Here is a 22,778-nt window from a genome sequence, read left to right as displayed (position 1 = left end):
GCAGATATCCATCTCCTAGTCTTCCCCTGAAAGAGGTATATTTGCATACTTTAAAAACTGCTCTGACATTCTGGCTTTCAAAAAGTCCAGCATCTAGCTGCTGCCTGAAATCCTCCCCTTGAGGACACTGACAGGTCCTGGGTGCAGTCTGAACTACTGAGAGCCACTAAGAGGAAAGTAGGCTGCTTGGGCAATCACAATGGTTTGAGACAGCCAAAAGCAAGGGCAATGATGAACAAAAGGTTCATCTACACACGACCGCTTCTTCAAGACTGGGAGAAGTCATTTTATCTAATACATGCAAATCAACACAGAGTCAAGGACAAAGAAGAAACAGAAAAGTATATTCCAAATGAAAGAACAAGATAAAACATAAGAAAAAGATTTTAACAAAATGGAGACAAGTGATTTACCAGATAGAAAGTTCAAAACAACAGTCATAAAGATGCTCACCAAAACAAGGAGAATAGTGCACGAGCCAAGCTGAACCAAGAGAAAGAAAATATAAGAAAGTACCAAGCAGAAATCACAAAATTGAAGAACACAATAAATGTACTGAAAAATACAACAGAAGGATTCAAAATCAGATTAGACCAAGCAGAAATCACTAGCAAACTTGAAGACAAGGCAGTACAATTCATCCAATCAGAGTAGTTAAAAAAGAATGAACAGGAGTGAAGATAGCCTAAAGGACTTCTGGGACAAAACTAAGCAGACCAATATTTATAATATAAGTGACCCAGGGACACCTAGGTGGCTCAGCAGTTGAGCATCTGTCTATGGCTTTAGCACGTGATCCCAGGGTTCCAGGACTGGGTCCCACATCAGGCTCCCTGTTGGGGGTCTGCTTCTCCCTCTGCCTATGTCTCTGACTCTCTGTCTCTCATGAATAAATAAATAAAATCGTTTAAAAAATAATAAGTGACACAGAAGGAAAAGAGAGAGAAAGATATAAAATTGGTTGATGAAATAATAGCTGAAAACTTCCTTAATCTGGGGAAGGCAACAGACATCCAGATCGGGGAATGAAGAATGTTCCAAATAAGATGAGAGACTTAACACTCTATAACTGTCAAAAGGACAAAATGAGAACCTTAAGAGCATCTGGAAGAAAACAACTTGTTACATATGAGGGAACCTTCAGAAGAGTATCAGTATATTTTCTGCAAAAAGTTTGCAGACTAGAAAGGACTGGCATGGCTGAAACAAAAAAACTTCCGACCAAGAATACTCTGCCCAACAACATATTAGAACAGATGAATAGAACAGTCATTTACAGAATATTCTAGCCAAAAGCAACAGAATACACATTCTGCTCAAGCTCGCATGGTACATTCTCTAGAACAGATCACGTAACAGGCCACAAGTTTTAATAAACTCAAAAAGACGGAAATCATATCAAGCATCTTTTCTGACCACAATAGTATGAAACTAGCAATGACTTACAAGGAAAAAAAAAAAGAAAATTCACAAATATGTGGTGACTAAATAACATACTACTAAACACCAAAGGGTCAAAGAAGAAAATCAAAAGAAAAATGAAAAAATACCCCGAGACAAAGGAAAATGTAAATACAGCATACTAAATACTATAGGATGCAGGAAAAGCTATTCTAAAAGGGAAAATCATAGTGACAAATGCTTAAATTAAGACACGAGGGGGACACCTGGGTGGCTCAGCGGTTAAATGCCTGCCTTTGCCTCAGGGCATGATCCTGGGGTCCCGGGATCAAGTCCTGCATTGGGCTCCCAGCATGGAGCCTGCTTCTCCCTCTGCCTTGGTCTCTCTTTCTCTCTCTCTCTCTCTCTCTCATGAATAAATAAATAAAATCTTTAAAAAAAAAAAAAAAGACACAAGAAAGATCTTAAATGAACGATTTTTACATTACAAGTTACTAGAAAAGAACTAAGCCCAAAAACAGAATATAAGACCAGAACAAAAATAAATGAAACGGAGACTAAAAATAGAAAAGATCAATAAAGCTAACTTTTCGAAAGATAAATAAAATAGACAAACCCTTAACTACACTCATCAAGAAAACATGAGAGACACAAAATCAGAAGTGAAAGAGACATTACAACTAATATCACACAAACATAAAGGATCATAAAATATTACTATGAACAATTATACTCCCAACAAATTGGACAACCTGGAAGAAACGGAGAAATTCTTAGAAAGATAAAAACGGTCAAGACTAAATCATAAAGAAGTAGAAAATCTGAACACACTGATTACTAGTAAAGAGACTGAATCAGTAATTAAAAATCTCCCAATAAACAAAAGACCAGGACCAGATGACTTCACTAGTGAATTCCCCCCAACATTCAAAGAAGAATACCAAGTCTTTTCAAATTCTTCCAAAAAGCAGAAGAAAGAATACTTTAAAACTCATTTTGTAAGGCCAGCATTACCCTAATACCACAATCAGACAATGACATAAGAAAATTGCAGGCTAATATTCCTAATGAACACAGATACAAAAATCCTCAACAAAATACTAGCAAGCCAAATTCAACAATAATGAAAGGGGGCAGCCTGGGTGGCTCGGCCATTTAGTGCTGCCTTCAGCCCAGGGCCTGATCCTGGAGACCTGGGATCGAGTCCCATGTCAGGCTACCTGCATGGAGCCTGCTTCTCCCTCTGCCTGTCTCTGCCTCTGTGTGTGTGTGTCTCATGAGTAAATGAATAGAATCTTTAAAAAAAAAAATACATGAAAGGTTCATACAACAGATCAAGTGGGATTTGCAGGAGGGATGCAAAGATGATTCAGTATCCACAAAACAATAAATGTAGTACATACTCCATAGCAAAATGAAGGATAAAAATTGTATGATCTAGGACTCCTAGGTGGTTTAGTGGTTGAGCATCTGCCTCCGGCTCAGGGAGTGATCCCCGAGTACTGGAATTGAGTCCCGCATCAGGCTCCTTGTGCGGGGGTCTGCTTCTCCCTCTGCCTATGTCTCTGCCCCTCTCTCTGTGTCTCTCATGAATGAATAAATAAAATCTTTTTTTAAAAATCATATGATCATCTCAATAGATGCATAAAACTCAATAACCACTTATGTTTAATAAAAACTCTCAAAAATAAAAAAATAAAAAATAAATAAAAATTAAAAAAAAACTCAAAAATAGTAGGTATAGAAGAAACATACCTCAACATAACAAAGGCTATCTATGACAAGCCCACAGCTAATGACCTACTCAGCAGTGAAAACCTGAAAGCTTTTCCTCTAAGACAACAAGTTAAGGGTGTCTACTCTCATCACTTTTTTTCCAACATAGTACTAGAAATCTTAGCTAGTAATTAGGCAAGAAAAACAAAAAGGACAGCTAGGTGGTTTAGTGGTTGAGCATCTACTTTCAGCTCAGGGTGGAATTCCGGGTTCCCAGGATCAAGGCCTGCATCAGGGTCCCCACAGGAGCCTGCTTCTCCCTCTCCCTAGGTTTCTGCCTCTCTCATGTGTTTCTGTGTCTCTCATGAATAAATAAAATCTTAAAAAAAAAAAAAACCAAGAAGGTTAAAAGACCAGCAGTCCCCACTTACCTGCAAGAGATACGTTCAAAGACTCCCAATGGATGTCCGAAACCAGATAGTACCAAATCCTATGTATATTGTTTTTTCCTATATATACACCTATGATTTAAGTTTGTTTTATAAATAAAGCACTGTAACATATTAACAATAATAAACTATAACATACTCTAATAAAAGTAACATCAACATGATCTCTCTCAAAATATCTTGTACTATATTTACCCTTCTTCCTATACTGAAGTGAGATGATATAAATACCTATGTGATGGGATGAGGCAAACTGAATGAGTTAGGCATTGTGACGTAGTGTTAGGCTACTACCCTGGTTTTCCAACATGTCAGAATGAGGATCATTGATGAAATTAAAGACACAAATAAATGGAAAGGTATTCTGTGTTCATGAACCAGAATACTGTTAAAATATCCATAGTACCCAAAGCAATCTAAAATTCAATTCAATCCTTATCTAAATTCCAATGATATTTTTCACTGAAATAGAAGAAACTACCCTAAAATTTGTATGGAACTACAAAAGACCTCAAATAGCCAAACCAATTTTCAAAAAGAAAAACAAAAAGAAATAAAAACAAAGCTGGAGGCATCATGATTCCCAATTTCAAACATTACAAAACTATAGTAATCAAAACCAATATGGTGCCAGCATAAAAAGATAAACAGATTGATACAACAGAGGAGAGTGCCCCAAAATGAACCCATGCTTATACAATCAATTAATATACGATAAAGGAGCCAAGAATATATAATGGGAAAAGGACAGTCTCTTCAATAAATGGTGTTGGGAAAACTGGATAGCCAAATGCAAGAGAATGAAAGTGAACCACTTCCTTACACTACACACAAAAATCAACCCAAAGTGGATTAAGACTTGAACATTATACCTGAAACCATATAACTCCTAATAAGAAAACAGTCTGTAAGCTCTTTAACATCATCTTGGCAATGAGTTTTTCGATCTGACACTAAAAATAAAGATGACAAAAGCAAAATAAACAGTTGGGAGTACATCAAACTGAAAAGCTCTTGCAAATCAAAGGAAACCATCAGCAAAATGAAAAGGCATCCTTCAAAATGAGAGAAAATATTTGCACATCACATTTCTGATAAGGGGTTAATAATATCCAAAATATATAAAGAACTTCTACAACTATTAGGAAAAAAGCAATCCTACTAAAAAATAGGCAGAGGATCTCAACAGACCATTTTTCAAAGAAGATGATGGCCAACAGGTACATGAAAAGCTGGTCAACATCACCATCATTAGGGAAATCAGAATTAGAATGGCTATATCAAAGACCAGAAATAACAAGTGTTGGCAAAGACTGGGAACAAAAGGAATCTTTACACACACTGCTGATAGGATTATAAACTGGTATACTCTAGAAAACAGTATGGAGATTCTTCAAAAAATTAAAAATAGAGAACTACCTTATGATCCAGCATTTCCACTTCACAGTATTTATCCAAAGAAAATGGAAACACTGGGACGCCTGGGTGGCTCAGTGGTTCAGCGTCTGCCTTTGGCTCAGGGCGTGATCCCAGGATTCCAGGATCAAGTCCCATATGAGGCTCCCGCATGGAACCTGCTTCTCCCTCTGCCTATGTCTCTGCCTCTCTCTCTGTGTCTCCCATGAATAAATAAATAAAACCTTTAAAAAAAAAAAAATGGAAAACACTAACTTGAAAAGATATATGCACCCCCACATTCATTGCAACATTTACAACAGCCAAGATACGGAACCTAAGTGTCCACTGACAAGTGAATGGCTAAATAAAAAATATATTTTATGTTATGTGCGTTTTAACATACACACACAAAAAAAAAAAATTAGGGGAAAAAAGATGTCTACTTCCGTGACTGAAATCTTGTTGGATTTTTAAGCAAGCCTTAAGGTGGATAGGTAGCCACTGACAATAAATATTTTATTTTAGTAAAGGGGACAGGGAATGTCTAATACCAGGGTGAGTGGAAAACACAATTCATCCCTATGAACCCCAGGGGAAAAATCAATGATGTTGAGCAACCCAGAGCAGACCTCCTTCCCACTACAGCCCAGCCCCTGAAGTCCCATCTCAAATTCCCATCCAGCCTTGACCTACTACCTTATCAATGGCCTGGAGCTCTCCCAGACCTCTCACCTTCATGTACCCACAGACCTCAGGGAATTATGCCATCAATGCAAAGCACGACCTGCCATCTCCAACACCCCATCTACCCTCTCCAATCCCTCATCCCCTCCCCATACACCCGGGAGCCCAAAGGAGAGGAGGGGCAGGAAATTCAAAAGCAGCACCTACTCAGAAGCCATGAATAAGGCCTGAAGGACGCTGTTCACGTAGCATGTGTTGCCCAAATTGATTAAACCAATCTTGCCCGTGTCTGACTTGGCCATGAGCCGAGGGTAGAAACCAGCCAGCTCACTCTTCTGCGAGGTCCAGGCATCCTGCCCCAGCAGCTGCTTGATGCGGTCCTCATTGGGAACATGGAGGTCCTGAGGAGGAAACAAGCCAGCAGGACAGTGGGGATTATGGTCAGCTCTCAAAAGATCACTTCCTCTGGGAAGCCTTCTTGGACCACAGTCCACCCCACCCCCACCCAAGCACAATGTCCCACAAATATTCTAGATATACATGTTAATAGCCTTCTGCTTCCAAACTTATTCTAGGTTTTCATTTTGACACGCGGGCTTTCTATATCACCTTTCATGTCACAACTGCCTCAGGAAGGTATAAAATTCCCACTTCATAAATGGAAAAACTATGACTCCAAGAAAAGAATTTTCCAGGGACATCCAGACAACAAATGAAGAATCTGTATATTCTTAGAGGAGCCCAAGGTATGACAGACTCTAAGCAATGACAACACAGGCCCAGATTCAACAATGTTAAGATCTCAGCCCTAGTCCTGACTCCTGTCCTAACTAACTGCCTGGCAATGATCAAGTGAGCCTCTCTGACTCAATTTCCTCATCTGTCACATGAGGCTACTTCTACCTGATATCAGTTTGGTACTCCATACTCTCACAGCACTTGCACACAATGATGTTCCCACTGCCCTTCTACTTTTAGGTTTGCCATCAGCTTTAATTAGTCACCACCCCCTAGCATGATCCCATAGACAGGATAATGTGGAGAGGGAGGCGGTCCTGGGGTACTACTATGGGTCCTTGGTCAAGAGCTCAGGAATTAGCATGCTTTCTTACTTATTCTCCTTTTTAACAGTAAAAAAAGATGCACCTAAAATAACATTACCCAGCATGGGTTCTAATCTATTTTAAAGAAAAACATTTAAGAATACAGAGTTACAGAACAGATTTAAGTGACATTCCTCTAGGCCCTATAAAATCCTGAGCACAGACCCCAGATTTGTCCAAGCCTCCAGAGTTTCAAACCAGCTTAGCACTGAAAGCCCTGGTCTCCCCAGCATGCATCGTCTGGCCACTAGAGAAGGTCAAGCTCAAGCAGTGGTTTAACACTTCTACTCACTCATTTCCCAGGAACATTTATCAGATCAGTCACCTCTCACAGATGATAAAAAATATAGGAGCTACCAAAGGCAACATAAAAAGATACAGACTTGGGGCACCTGGAGGGCACGGTTGGTTAAGTATCAGACTCTTGATTTCAAGAGGTCATGATCTCAGGGTCATGAGACTGAGCCCCATTTAAGATTCTCTCACCCTCTCCCTCTCCCCATCTCTAAATTTAAACACACACACACACACACACACACACACACACACACATCTTAGTCTCCCTTTTTCTCTTCCTATCATCCCCTATCCAATCCTCACCCCAACATGCACAACATGCACAAACAGGTACAAAAAAGCTGAAAGACAGAATCTCATGCACACACACGATTCAAAATTATCCACACTAGAAAAAAATGCCATCTTTCTCAAAGAAGGTAACTTGGTACTCTCACAAAAAGAAAACAAAATTATGAAGTTTCAAGCTCCTAATGTTACAAAAAATGGGTCCCTTACCAAGTACCACAGCTCCCAGAGAAACTGCCTGAGAGAACTTTCCAGAATTTATTTATAAAGGAGCCTCAAAGAAGGATGTGCTCATAGAAAACATGTGAAAGAATTTGATAAACAAAAAAAAAATCCTATGGATACTTTGCTGCTTTGCCTCTCAAACTGGCTCATACCTAGAGGTATTCAAAGCCACAGAACAAATGTAGCACACCTTCCTGGGGTTATAGGCTCTAATATTCAGGGAAGAAAAATGTTTACATTAAAAACAATGTTTATAATTATGAAATACATACTTGAATCTCTGAGATGAGATTTTAGAAACGCGGAGCTTTTTGTGTCAGGCTGCTTCAGCAAGCAGCCCTTGCCTGGGCTCAAGGACTTTGGAGAAAAGGTTTGAGAAGCCCAGATCTGCTAGATTAAGCAGTCAGTCCAGTGTAAGGTCCTCCCGTCTAGATCTTTCCAATGTCCCTTTCATGCAGCTGACAAACTCCCACTCCCAACACCTTTCCCTCTGATGCATCTGGAGGTGCCTCATCCTGCTAGTCCCTATCCCTCAAGACCTAACTTCTATATCCCATCCCCTCTCTTGGAGACTTCCCAGGATCTTCTCAAGTGGGGTACATGTGTGATTTATATCTATCTTATAAAGCTTAGCTGGCTGCACTTAGTGGTACTGGTATTTATAGCTTCACTGTCCTCTGGATCAGACCGGAGCCCCTAGTGGGAAAAGCCTGAGTTTCACTCAGTATGGGTCTCCCTCAGTGCCCAGTGCAGCCTTCCTCTTTGTTCATGGCTCCATGAGAGTATTCTTCACAGTACAGTCACAGATTATTTGCTGGGCACAGAAATCCTCACATGGTCCTTGCCCACCAGAAAGAAGCTCACAAGCTAGCAGGAAATAATAATCACTTCTAACAAGTCAAAGCCCTGCCTCCTCTGCTCATCTACCTCCAGTGACAGGCAGCTCATGATCTAGCAAGGTAGCTGCTTCTTTTGTAGGTTGGCTCCACTAAAAAAAAAAAATTCATTCTGAGCTTGGGTGGCTCAGTGGTTCAGCATCTGCCTTTGACTCAAGGTATGATCCCAGGGTCCGAGATCGAGTCCCACATCAGGCTACTGTGGAGAGCCTGCTTCTCCCTCTGCCGGTGTCTCTGTCTCTTTCTCCCTCTGTCTCTCATGATAAACAAAATCTTTAAAAAAAAAATTCATTATATTAAGCTGGAAAAACTGAGAAGACTCAAATAAATGCTGGAGGTTTTATTTAAAGTATCGACTAAGTCTCACTCAAGATGGATTGTTCCCTTGTGTGTTTTGTAATTTTCGGATTATAAACTTACCTTTAGCAGAATTTTATCTTTGTGACTTGAAAGCACTTTTTTCTGTTTCTATAGGGTAACTCTTGGGTTTGTGTTACAAGTTCATACTACTTTTAATGTGAGTACCCAAGCTTAGGGGCCTCATAACCCCAAAGACAATGAGAACTTGAACCCCTAAACCCACATAAGAGCAGGCCAATGATTAACAATTTCATTTTTCCCAGAGTACAGATCAAGCCAGAAAAGTTTCCTTGACATTTGAGACCATGTATATATTTTTTTTTCTAGACCACTCTTTTACTAACAGTAAAGCCTTTTTGGGTCCTGACTTACATAGGCCTCTTAGTGCTAATGCCTTAGTGAGAGCAAGCCCTAAGCATCACCTCCTGTCCCTATAAGCTCAAGTGGCTTAGTGACTATGGTTACACCTTCCCTCCTTCCCTGCCCACGACAGATAAAAAAGGGCATCATCTTTCACCATTCTGAATTCCACTTCTTTCTTTCTTTTTGGCCCCTGGGAATTCCCCATTAATTTCTTGCAAGCTCAGCTAAGTACTTTAAAAAAGTCTGTTATATTTTAACAAGCATATCTAGGTGTTCTGTAGTGGATTGCTTTTCAGGCTATCTATCTGCTGCACTACAGAAGTGGAAGGCAGAGCAGAGGTTCTTTAAGAGCCATCACCTACCCAGACATCTTTCACCCATGCTCAGACCTGCCCTCCCTATCAGGCAATAGGAATGGGCTCAGCAAGCAAGCACTGTGCCTGCGTCTCTCACTACCTCCATGACTGCGCAAGTCATCAAGCCTCTCCAGTCTCACTCCCTTCATCTATGAAATTCAGGTAACAACACTACCTCTCATTTCTTTTGTCTTGTGAGCATTAAGAAACAAAATATATGGAACACACTGTCAAATGTGGCATCACCTGTAAATGCTATTGTCCTAGCAAACTAGCAAGCCCAGGTCAGAAGCCCCTTCATCCTTGTAGCCTCCTCCTCGGACTGGAGATAATCCTTCCCTTCTCCTCACAGGAATTTCCTAAGCCACTTACATCAGAGTTACTTCTGTGCAAGCCTGTCACCCGCTAGGCTGCAAACTCCTCAGCGGAAGAGACTTGGTCTGCTGGTGCCTGTATCCCCAGTTCCCAGCCTGGGTCTGGCACAAAGCAAGGAGAGGATCAGTAAAGCTATGTGAACACTTACAGATAATCCCTGCTCTGGAGTCCTCTGGCTGGTGGGAGACACAGTGACAACACATGACAAAGGGATGTGGGAATTGTGGGAGCCCAGACAAGCCCTGACCCAGCCTGGGGCAGGGAGGAGGTATCAAGAGTTATCAGGGGAGGCTTTCTGAGAGAGCTAACACTTGAGTGGAGGCTTAACGGAGAAGATTCAATGGGAATATGAGCTATCCAGGCAGAACAAGAGAAGGGTTTAGTCAGAATGTCACAGGCAAAGACTTGGAACAATCATGAGTGGTGACCCATCTGGGGCAATGGCTGGTAGCTCAGTGTGCCTGAAGCACAGGATGGGTCACGGGAGGTGATGGGAGACAGGCAGAGACCAAATGATGGGGGACTGCCACTAATCCGTATTACGGCCTTGAGCAAGGCCCAAATGGGCACCCTTTTTGGAGCAAGGCAAGGAATCAATGGGAGATTGTCACTCACCTTAATGGCCTCCATGACAGGCTCATACAGATCCGGGAAGCCTGGGAACCGGAAGACCATGCAGTGGACCAGTTCTGCCAGTTGCTCCAGGCAGCTGGTCCCAGAGTTGGAGTCCTCCTTGACCAGAGAGGCCACCATTGGGGGGATGTGAGGGAGGAGCTGTGAGAGCAGAGCAGGATTAGACTTGGTACCATTTACCACCAGAGGCAGGGGTTGGTGGTCAGGGCTGAAAACACTCAGAGCTCCTTAAGGCAAGGAGGTCTGGCCACTGTCCCCCTTTCCTACACAGAGCTCTGTGCTATGTAGGCAATAACTTTTTACAAGATAGATGACCTTGGATATTCTGCCTCAGTCTCTTCATCTGTTAAACCAAATAAACAATTCTCTCCTCACAGTTGAGGGGTGGCCAGGGCCCAAGCCCCAGCTGATAGGCCTTAGCTAACTGGCTTGCCAGGAGAGCCTGAGGCCTTAGTGACAAGGGCTACTCTTCCTTCTACCATCATTCTTTCACCAAACATTTATGTGTCAAACACTTCACCCTCACAATGATTGTATTTAGCAATTACTATTCCCATCTTATAGATGAAGAAATTGAAGTTGGAGATATTATGTAATTCACCAAGAACTTCCCCCACATATTACAGAAAAAGCTGATATCTCAACCAAAGGCCATTTTTTTCCTCTGTGCTATGCAGTACTAACTTTCAAACCCATGGGGGTATTCTATTATACGGTCCCAGGGATGGACAGAGTCAGCCCACAGGAACTGGAGGGAGGGCGCCCAGGAGAAGGATGGGAAGAAACAAGTTATCTATCCAGTCCCTAGTATGCAGCAGGCTCTTGACAAATATCACCTCATCTAACCCTCTCCCACCATCCTCAGGGCTTACCCTGTTCCAAGCCCTGAGACATAAGCACCCGTCCAAGGTCACCACATCTAGCAAATGATGGAGACAAGACTCAACCCCAAGTCCCCCAATCCCTGGTTCTGTGCCTTTCCCACTGTAGCAAATTGGAAAGCATGAAATTTCTGCCCTGACCAGGAGCCATCAGAATCTAGGGCCCCATCTCCAGGTCTGGGGAAAGGAAGACAGGAGAGTAGCCCTGCCTCCCCCACACCAACCAAGGACTACAGGTGTCCTTCCCAAGGGATGGCCCCAAGGATAACAGAAAGGGCCATGAGCGGGAGGCCAGGCCACCTGGGTGCTGGTTGGCCACAGGGTATATTGGAAGGACACTGGGGCAGAAGTCAGATCACCTTAGTTAGAATCTTCCCTATATTGCTCACTAGCTGTGTATCTGGGACAAGTGACTTAACCTCCCTATAATTTCCTCAGCTGAAAAGTGGAAAAAATGATAGAATGCTCCCTCTGAGGGCTCTCCTGAGAGTTAATACATGTACTGTCTTTAGTACTGTGCCTGGCATACATCAAGCACCTAAGCAACATTAGCTGTCATCATTCTAGGGCTGTCACTCTACTGTGGGCCTATGGGGAAGTCAAATTCTCTGGCCTTAGTCCCCTATCCATAAAATGGAGTTTTAAGTCTCCTCCAGTCCTAATGTCCAGAACTTCAAGGTCTTAAGCTTCAAAACCCCAGCCCCAATAGAGACAGCATGTCTGGACTCCAGCCAAACCAGTGGAGGATGGAGAACTGCCCATCCTCAGGGTAGCACATAGGGTTCTTACCAGGTGGAAGGCCTCATGGGAGTGCTGGAAGGTCAGGAGCATGTACTTGAGGACAGACAAGGCAGCTCCCCGGACAATGGGGTATAGAAGCTTGGAGAAAACCTGGAAGAGAGTCCTTGATCAAGAGTCCCCCACGCCTAGGCCCCAGAGGACAAGTACAGTCACAGACCTGAGAGGTGGTCAGAGATACCAGAGTTGGAGCAGCAGACACATGCAGGACCAAGAACATAGACATGCTCACAGATCTAGGTTGATGGACAGATGGATAGTAAGACAGATACCCAATGGGAGAGAAGGATGGATAGACCAAAAGTGACAAACATTCTTGAATGAATAGAGAAATAAATGGGGCAAATCTGAAGCCCAGGGAGGTACAATGAATTGTTCCAGGTCACAGTGAGCTTGGGTTGGAGCCCCAGTGCTCTGCCTCCCAGACCCACACAGTCTCTTGCAAGAGATAAGTGGTAAAAGCCATAACCCAGAACTTGGACAGGGGCCCACCAACCTTTTCAATTTTGGCAAGTGAAACCTCAATCAAGATGCTGAACTTCTTAACAGCTGCCAGGCCCTTCAACAATGCAATGATCCACTTGTCAATGTTTTTCCCCAAAGGCCATGACACCCAGTCGATCATCCTGTAGAGGGGAGTGACAATGACACAAGAACCAGGGAGGCCCAAATGCCTGGGTGGGGCAGCCCAGAGACAAGCTATAATGTCCTGCGACCCTACACTGACCCACATGTGCACAGAGCAGCCCTGGGGTCCATGGGATGGACAAGTCACCTCTGAGAACTGCAAATGAGCCCAGTACAGGCATCTGGTAGAACCTGGGGCTCCCAGCCCAGCAGGAGGGGAACGACCCTCTCAACACTCCAAACCTCACCCCACACACTAGGCTACAGTCGCAGAATGGGGCTTTCGATGGTCTCTGCCTGGACCATGAGGCTCAGCAGCAGGAGGAGCACTTCCTACCCCCCATTCTGACCCCCTGCCACACTGGAAGCTTTGGCTCCTGCAAACCCTTGCTTGTGACCTAGAACAAGTCACTTTCTCTAGCCTCAGTTCTCTCCTCTGTAAAATGGGGACGATAGCTTACCTACATGCAACCTTACAGAGTTGCATGAATTAAAAAATGTGACAATAGCTAACTCTCATAGTATTCACTCTGCACCAAGCACTACTCCATCTGTCTTACATTTATAAACACACCTGACCCCCAAGATAATGTTTCTGTGCACAGGGCATGAAACTGCCATATAGCAGGTGCTCAGGAAAGTGTCACTATATCATTACCTTTAGACTCATAAGACTAAAAAAAATAAAATAAATAAATAGACTCATAAGACTATGCTATAAACAGAACGAGAAAAAAATAAAAATAATAAACAGAATGAGAAAGCAAAGTAATAGTAATTACAATGACAATAGCTACCATCAGTGCTCTAAACACTTTATGTGTATCATCTTGTTTTATCTGATCCTTGCAACAACCTGGTAAGATGGATTCAATTACACTATTTTATAAATGAGAAAGCAGAGACCTACAGTCATGGAGTAACTTGCCCAAAGTCACACAGGCAAGAGGTAGAAGAGCCAGGATTTGCACCCAAGCAGCTTACCTCTAGAGCCCATACTCTTACCCACTAAAGACAAGAAATCTAAGAAGCCTAATGGAGATGGGAGATCTGCATACGGGTATGGAAAGCATGGTGAGGGAGGCCTGCCAGATGAATGGGATCTACAGAGCCAAAGGCCTATAGGCAGGAAGGTAGGCAGCATATTCTGGGATCACTGGATAGGCAGGTGTGGTGACACCTCAAACAAAGTGGAGAATGTGCAAAAGCTGTGAACTAAAGCACCCAAATTCCATGTATCAAACCTGTCAAACTCAAAAAGTACTTTGTAACGGATCTTCGGCTTCTAGTATAACCCGGTAGAAATGTGACAACTTCTCATACCATCTTTACTATTACTGAGGGAGAAACGAAGGCTCAGAGAGTTTATTGACTTGTCCGGGATCACATAGTTGGCACCCAACCCGAGAGCATCACCAGGGAAAGGTTCTCTGCATCTCCCACATCCAGCCCTGGGCCAGGCACAAAGCAAGGCTCAAGAAAGGATGGATGAATGAAAAAATCAGAGTTCCTGGACCTTCCCACACTAAATCTAGCCCAGCAACCCTACCCAGTGGAAGGAGGGAAAGAGATCTAATCACCACTCAGCCCTCAGCCCACCTGCTAATCGCAGTCAGCATCTGAGAGTCTGTCACACTGTCATCATTGCTGAGGTTCCGGACGACACCATCCATAAGCTCCAATGGTAGGTGCTGGACCACGCTGGCCAGGGCACTGGACGGTGGCTCTTCCTCTGGAATGGTGAGGGGGCTGGGATGAGCTAAGCAAGGCAGGTAGGCCCCTCACCTCCCCAATACCTCATGGGCTCATGCTGCCAAGGAAGACTAGGCTTCTTAAAGAACACATCAGGGCCACTTCCTACAACAGCACAGCCTCCGATCCCACCTTAGTTTATTCGCTCAACAAACCTTCACTGGCATGGTTTGGGGCCCAGCCCTGTACTGGGCACAGACAAAAACCCCTGACACCCCCCACCCAAACTGTGCCTATCCTATAGGCAAGGTCTATAAGAAAGGATAACACTGGACGGGCAAGAACAGAGAGAAAGGCTGTGTGACTTGAGGGGAGAGAAGACATTCCAGGTGGAACCATACAAAGGCCTAAAGGTGAAAAAGACCACTTAGTTATCAAAATCTGTTCTCCAATTGGATAAGTGCTTATACTTCTGGGCTTGGTTCTTTCTCCTGCCAGGTGAATTCTCTTCCTTTCAACTGAATAGCCCTATCATCAGGAGAGGCACAGATCTTATTTCACCCATTTAAAGTGTAGTTCAAGTGCCACAGCTGACAATGGAGGACCAAGAGTTTACATTTCAGAGTTGAGATATACAGGCTCTACCGCACGTCCTCAGCCTGGCCTCGGCCTGCCCTGAACACCTTGCCCCTGCTGCTGACCAGCTACCTCTCAAAACTTGAATCAAAAGTCATAATTTCGGGCAGCCCGGGTGGCTCAGCGGTTTAGCGCCGCCTTTGGCCCTCTGCCTCTCTCCCTTATGAATAAATAAATAAAATCTTTAAAAAAAAAAAAAAGGGGATCCCCTGGGTGGCGCAGCGGTTTGGCGCCTGCCTTTGGCCCAGGGCGCGATCCTGGAGACCCGGGATCGAGTCCCACGTCGGGCTCCCGGTGCATGGAGCCTGCTTCTCCCTCTGCCTGTGTCTCTGCCCCTCTCTCTGTGACTATCATAAATAAATAAAGAAAAAAAATAAAAATTTAAAAAAATAACCAGAGCTTCCCACCCTTGATATCTTAGCACCCTCCATATCTGATAGGATTCCTCATCCTTCATCATTTAAAAAAAAAAAAAAAAAAAAAAAAAAAGTCATCACTTCTACGAAACCCACCTGACCCAACGGGCATGATGACGTCCCCGCGCCCCCTTCTGTTGTCTCACTCACCGGTCCTCCTCCTGCCCAGCTTAATCTGGGCCCAGCACCCACCCCAGGAGAGGCCCAGAGCAGGAGCTCAGGGCAGCCCTGCTACTAAGGGCAGGCACGCTGCGTCTCCCCACCTGGGAAGTAGCCCCTGACGCGCACCTGCCACGCCACGCACCAGCCCCCACGCACCTGTGCAGGAGATGACGGCGAACAGCTCCTTCAGGCAGGGTAGGATGGCGGCGGGCTGGGCGCGCCACAACTGCGCCAGGAGCCCGCTCACCTGCTGGGCCTGCTCCAGGAACTCCACGGCGCCCTCCTCGCCCTCCGCGGGGCAGCGGAAGCGGCCGAGGCAGCGCACCAGCTGCTGGCAGAAGAGCAGGCGGTGAGGCCCGTCGGGGACGCAGCGCGGGTGCCGCGCCAGCAGCCGCGCCACCTGCGCGCAGGCCGCCGGCCCCGGGCGCTCGCACACGGTGCGCAGCACCTCCCGCCGCAGCAGCGCGAACACCTCGTCGGCCGCCGGCCCCTCGGGCAACAGCTGCAGGCCCAGCTGCACGCAGGCGAGCGCGCGGGCGCCCGGGGGGCCGGCGCCGCCCTGCAGCAGGCGCAGCACGCGGCGCGCGCTGAAGAACTCGGCGAAGACGTCGGGGTGGTGGCGGCCGGCCACGTGCAGCAGCTGGCAGCCCACGCGGCGGGGCAGCTCGTCCGCGCCGCCCACGTAGAGGCGCGCGCCCAGCGCCAGCAGCGCCAGGCACTGCTCGCGCTCCAGCGGCTGCCGCGCCGCCTCCAGCACGCGCCGCACCAGCCCCTGCTTCACGCTCGCCGGGTACGAGGACGTCACCACCGCCTCCAGGATCTTGTCCATGGTGCCACGCTGCAGGCGACAGGGAGCAGGGTCACACTCTGCCCAGCAGGTCCCGTTCCCCAAGGGATCCCCCTGCGCTACGACTTGGGGCGAGCAACCGGCCACCTTTCTGGGCCTCCGTGTCATCACCTGTGGAATGGGGCGAGGATACCTCACTGGGAGGTACTGCATGAAGCTAAGCGCGATGCCTGGCATGTGACGAGCCCCAGGGGGTTGTAGTTATTGCTGATGAGCGCCTTGCCATGGCAGTATCTGAACCTTCCACCCGACTCTTTTGCCCTTCTCTCCCCAGGCCTCGCTGGTGACCTCATCCACTCTTGAGGCCAGTAGGAGCTGGATATAAAAGCTGTTGTCCCGTATCTTGGCCAAGCCCTGTCCTGTTGGGGAAGATGAGCAGGGACACACACAAAAATCACACCTCCAGGGAGGGAGAGCAGTCCTAGGGCCCCAAGGAAGAACCAACGGGGAGATCCCTGCATACTTTATTCTGCCCCAAAACAACTTCTTGTTGTATCTCAAGTGACCTACGCCTTTCCAAGGCTCCACTTCTTTGTGTATGCTGTGCCTTTTGCCTGAAACATCCTATCTCTCAAGACCACCACCACCACCACCACACACTCACACAGCCAAACTCCTGTTTTCCTTCGAAGCTTACCTCAGACACCCTGTCTTCAATTAAGAATATCCCTGGACCTCCATTCCTACACCCACCTGTCGCTTATTCCTCCATTATAGCTGGGATCACATAATTCCCTCCAATGAAGCACAGCATATCATGTCTGTGGCCTGGCCCCACCTCCAGGCCTTGCCCCATAGCCTTGCACACTCAAGGCCCTGCCTGCCCCTCCCCAGCCTCAGCCCACACCAGTCTCTCACTCTTACCTCACTGTGTTCTCCCTGTTGCTGGGCCCTTCGCCTAACTCCTCCCTCCCCTCCTTACTTGACTCACCCTGCAGACTTTAGCCCAAACTCACTTCTTCAAGGTAGCCTTGCCTAACCTCTTTGGGTCAAACACGACTGTTAACAATTTCAGAGCACCTTGTCCTCCTTTACAGCAATTATCATAACTCCTTAGTTGGAGTCAGCCTCCTCCACCATACGATACAGGTTCCTGAGGGCAGGAACCATGTCTGTTTTGTTCCCTCACCTAGGCCAGTGCCTGGCACATAGTCGGCATTTGTCAAAGAAGCAAAGATGTAAAATACAGTGTTACTACTGCTACTTATGCCTCTGAGCAGAAGTAGCCTTCCCTTTGCCTTTCCTCTTCCTTTGGGCAGTTTCCTGGAAGCCTGTCTCCCAAGCTGACCCACTTTTATTTCCGATTCTCATGCTGGTTCACAAAGATAAAGCTTTTTCTCCTAATATCCAACTTTCAACTCCTAGAAGACAGGGCCATTTCTTTGCTTCTTTATATAATCCCACTCTAGGCAGGACATGAGATAAGGTTCAGCATACAGTAAGCGTTTAAACTTACTGGCTAGTAAAAACTTCTTGAGACCTGACGTTAGTGTGAAGATAAGCCAGACATTCACTAAATGAGGCGCCAGAAACCTTTATTCAGAACCACAGATACTGTGGACCTGGACACTGTGCTAGGCCCTATGGAGACGCTCCTTTCACTGTCCTAGCTCTTGGCTGAAGCCAAGCTTCCATTATTGCATGTGTTAAATGCAATGGGCCCATTTGTCTCTTTCTCTCTCTCACCAGGCTGTGAGGTCCTCAATGGCTGGCATCTCTGAGATTACTGTGGGTAAAGCCAGAGTACAGATCAGTGGTTCCCAAACACTGGCTTGGCTGCCTCCGAACCACCTGGTAACTTAGTACAGATTCATACACCCAGAGCCCACTCCAAGCCTCCTCGAATAGTGTGTTAAACTCTTTTTACTCTGAATGAGATTCATCTGGAAATGAAGTCCGCTTCCCATCCCTGTTACTTACACTTTCTCAGTCTGTTTCCACCCTTCAGGACTGTTGTTAAATATAAAGTCCTCAGCATGATGCTGAGCACAGGGAAGTGCTCAATAAATCAGCCCCCTTCCCTTTAGAAGCAAAGTCCTCGCCCTTAGGAACCTCCAGTCTGGTGGCAGAGGCAGATATGTTGGTAAAGAGTGCCAACACAAGGCATAATCTCAAAGGCCTTTACCGGGTCTTTAAAAACTGGTCTCGCTTCATCCCGGTCTTCTCTTTCCTAGGCAGTGCTTGTGACCAACCTCCCAGGTAAACTAACCCTGCAAAACCCTACCCCTGCCCTCCAGGCCAGTGGACTTAATATGCTTTCAACCCAGGATGCCAAGAAATCCTATTATTCAGGCAGCCAAGAAGAAACCCTAATCGATGAGATATTGACCTCATATGTGGAGGAAGAGGACCTGGGAGCAGGCAGAAATGGAGTTCTGGGGCTACAGAAGGTTCTGGAAGTGGAAAGAGACTAGGAATGACGAGTCCTACATTCTAATGTGACCTTGAGCAAATTTTATTCTAGTCTTGCAACTCATTATGTGACCCTGAGCAAATTGCATCATGATCCTCTTTTAGTCTTCTGTAAAATGGGGATAAGTGATATCAGGCTGAACCACATGAAAGCAAAGGAGCAGATGTTGGCAATTTCATACCATTCTACCGGATACCTTTGCACCTGGCAGCTGGAAACCCGTTTGTGGTGCCATTCTGTGAGGGCTGTGATCTCTGGGGCCAGCCGTGCAGCCTCTGTGCAGTCTGTGGCCTGGCCACTCCAAACAAGCCGTGCCTACCTGCCCCCACTCCCACACAGGCAGTCTGAGATCAGCTGTCACCATAGTCACCAACTAAACCCACTCAATGTCTTGAGTGCATTCATGCAAAAGGGTTTTAGAGGCTTGGAGCTCACCTGACCTCACCACAGGCCACAGAAGAGAGGCAGGACAAGGCCTGATTTCCCTAGGGCACCCATGGGAAAGTGGAGGATCACCATGTGAGAGGGACACAGCCTTGGCGGGGTGGGATAAAAACCTGCACTTGGTCTTCCTAGGGGAGGAAGCAGCAGACCGCCAGCATTACTCAGGAGAGGTTGGATTACTCCTCTAGGCTCTGGACAAGGAGATGGCCTGTCCACACTGGCTCTGACCCAAGAGACAGCTGCCCCGCACCAAACTCAGCGGCACGCAGCAGCCATATCCTCCCTCAGAAGAGCCAGCATAAAAAGCATGCGACCCAGGTTCTCTGCTTCTGAATTACCAGGTGACCTTGGGTGAATCCCTGCCAGGCTCCTCAGCTCTTTCACCTGGAGAATGGAGACCATTTAAGCCCTAACAGGGAAGGGGACAAGGTATAAAAAAGAAGAGGGCCAGAGCAGTCATAAGTCTATTCTTGGGCCATCTGACACCCAGTGGGGAAACAGACACACACTCCTGATCTTGCTGATTCTACCAGGAAATTCCCTCACTGCCAACTAAGCATTTCCACTATCTCCTTCGGAGCTCCTGCAGCACCCAAGATCAGCTTCTCTTTACTTCTTGCTTGGACTAGTGCAGTAGTCTTCTAACCCCCATCTCCTCATTCCCTCCTTCGATCCATCCTCCAATAGCGGTATGTGTTGTGCAGAAGAGTCCAAGCCTTCGAATCTAGCCCTGGCACTATGCCCCATGGTGCCCATGGCCTTGAGGGAGGTGCTCTTTCACCATTCTGAGCCTCTGAACCCCAAAATGGGAGATGACCGCCTGACCACCTCTTACCCTTTCCCAACCAGTGCTGCTGCTCTTCCCCCAGGCCCTTGGCTTATACCTCTCATTGCTGGTGTGATAGCCTGAGGGTCCCAGCAAAACCCAGTTGGCTCCAGTGCAGATAGTAAGCATACAGGAACCTCACAATCCCTCCCCTAGAAGGCCCAGATCCCTTTATCTGTCCCTTTTGGATGACACTCCACATTTCCATTGTGTATTGACAGGTCTCCATTCCTGTATGGTGAAGCCTGACTCATCTCTACCAACCTCAAAGCACGGTACCGTGTCTGTGTGTGTGTACACACAATGCCCTGCCCTTCCCCCATACCCTGGGCCCCAATTCAGCCTTCCTCATCCCTCCCAGGTCTCTGTGACCCACCCTGCAAATATCATCAGATTAATCTCATTAGATGATAAGCTCCATCTTGCCATACCCTGCTCAGAACTCTCAAGGCTCCCCAGCCCCTTCAGCGTAAGATCCAAACTCCTGAGCTTGACATTCAAGCCCTTTCTGTGACAACTGACTGATGGAGGGCAGGGGTGGACATGAACTTGACAAACACTGCTTGGTGACAAATCTGAAGGACTATGGTCAGTGGGCTTTTCCTGATGGCCACCTTTTGGTGATGTCCTCTCTGCTGGGAAAGACTTCTCCCTCTTCTGGCAAATTCTGACTCATCCTCCAAGGCCCAGGTCACATGCGCGCCCCCCCCCCACCCCGGGAAGCCTTTCCTAACCCCCCTATAGTCCAAGTCTCTGAGCTTCTCAAGGCCATCTTTGCTTTTCTCATCCCTCAGCAGTGTCACTGGATTCAATGTCTATCTCCCTCAGCAGGCTGGGATCTCCTCTGGAAGGCGGTCCCATCCCTCATCTGTGCCCCGTGCCCAGCGCAGGACCAGGCACAGAGGGGAAGGAGTGCTAAATAACAGGTATGGTCCTGCATTTCCATAACCCTGAGACTCAAACATCAGCCAAGAAAGTCCCTACAGGGGTCCCTGGACAAGACTGAGCCATGTAGAAATGACTCAAACAACCAAAACTGAAGAAAAAGAAAAGAAAAAAACTGTTCCTGGTTTGCCCTCAGGTCAAAAGCTCACAAAATCTCATAGGCCAGGGAGCGGGTTTCAGAAAGGTCTCATTCAGCGTCTCCCTTCCCCCAGACCACTGCTGACCCTCCAAGCCCCAACTCAGCACCTAAAAGCTGAGACGCCCATTTCTTCTCTTCTCTGACCCTCACATCCACTCTTCCTCCTCTGATTCCTCCGGGGTGCTAGAGCTGGTGAGGAGCACCCCACTCACCCACCCACCCAGGTCTCTGGACAACAGTATCTACCTCTGAATTTTGCTTCTACCCAAGGCAGCCCTGGGAAGGATCCCCCTAGCCCTCCTACTGGGAGGCCCTTGTCTGGGCCACCAAACTGTCTCCTAGAAAGAAAGAAAGGGTTTTACTGGTAAAAAGCAACTACTCTTTAACTGATGGGGAATGGGAGGAGAGGGAGCATATATTCCCTTCTCAGGGACCCACCACAATCACCCATCCCTGCTGGGGCCACCCCTCACATACTTAAGATAGCCACGTCCCCACCCCCACACCAGGCTTTCTGGAAGGGCGGGCACCAGGCTAACACAAGGAGTCTCAAGTCTTGTAGGGAGAAGTACGCCCGGGAGAGGATGCTGAGAAGAGCAGAAGCCCACGCCAGGCGCCAGGCGGTTGCAACCTCTGAGCTCCCCAGTTTGCGCCCAGTGTTAGCCCCACCCCTCCCTCCAGTTATACCGGCGCACCGGCGTCCAGCCCAGGCTGGGGCTGCGGACCCCACGAAAGGCCAGTGAGCTTCATTGTATTAGGGGAGAGGACCGGATCACCTCCAAACACAATTGATGAAGGAGGCTGAAGCCCAGAGAGGGGCAGCTACTCGCCCAAGGTCACACAGCGAGGCCCAAGATGCACCTAGACCTCCCTACTCCCAGCCCCAAACTCTCAGAGCCCTTCGCGCGTGCCCACCAGGGCTCTCGAGCCGCCGGGGTGCAGACACTCCCTCCCCACAACCTGCACACACGCCCCCGGCCCCCTTACCTCTGGGACCCCGGTGGCCCCTGCCTCAGAGCAGGCTCCTGGGCGGGGCGCTCAGGCCTGGCAGGACTAGGCTAGGCCAGCCTAGGTCAGGGCGAGTCCTCTGCTCCCCCTGGAGTGGGGACGCCCTCCGCCAAGTCCCAGCCGGCAGGGATGCTGCTTTCACTGCAAAGTCCAAACTCCCCACCCAGCTCTGTACAAGCTTGTACCCAGGGAGCCCGAGTCAGCCGCGCCGCTGCGGGGCTGCGGGGCTGCGGGAAGAAGCGTGGGGAGGGGCGAGGTGCGGGAAACAGGGAGGAGCCGGAGCGGGGGCCACCCCGCGAACCGCCACTCAGGCCGCGTCCCCTTTAAGGCCAGCCGGTCTGAGCTCTGGCGGGGGCGAGGAGGGGAGATGGAGGGCTCACTGCAATGCCTCCTGGGAGAT

General features: G+C 47.3%; 1 protein-coding gene across 1 annotated transcript in view; it reads right to left on the bottom strand.

Moving 5' to 3' along the window:
• USP35 (ubiquitin specific peptidase 35) overlaps positions 1 to 22,778 on the bottom strand; it is a 52,870-nt gene extending 30,092 nt beyond the window's left edge. The window contains exons 1-7 of the mRNA XM_041729684.1: positions 22,358 to 22,778; positions 15,913 to 16,594; positions 14,450 to 14,582; positions 12,720 to 12,849; positions 12,215 to 12,316; positions 10,527 to 10,685; positions 5,856 to 6,049 (exon numbers count right to left, since the gene is read on the bottom strand). Of these exons, the coding sequence (XP_041585618.1) occupies positions 5,856 to 6,049; positions 10,527 to 10,685; positions 12,215 to 12,316; positions 12,720 to 12,849; positions 14,450 to 14,582; positions 15,913 to 16,585 (1,391 nt within the window). The 5' untranslated portion in view covers positions 16,586 to 16,594; positions 22,358 to 22,778. The remainder of the gene's footprint in view (positions 1 to 5,855; positions 6,050 to 10,526; positions 10,686 to 12,214; positions 12,317 to 12,719; positions 12,850 to 14,449; positions 14,583 to 15,912; positions 16,595 to 22,357) is intronic.

The sequence above is a fragment of the Vulpes lagopus genome, chromosome 15, assembly GCF_018345385.1.
Source record: "Vulpes lagopus strain Blue_001 chromosome 15, ASM1834538v1, whole genome shotgun sequence".
NCBI classification, from domain to species: Eukaryota; Metazoa; Chordata; class Mammalia; order Carnivora; family Canidae; genus Vulpes; species Vulpes lagopus.
This window is presented reverse-complemented; position numbering and strand designations above follow the sequence as displayed.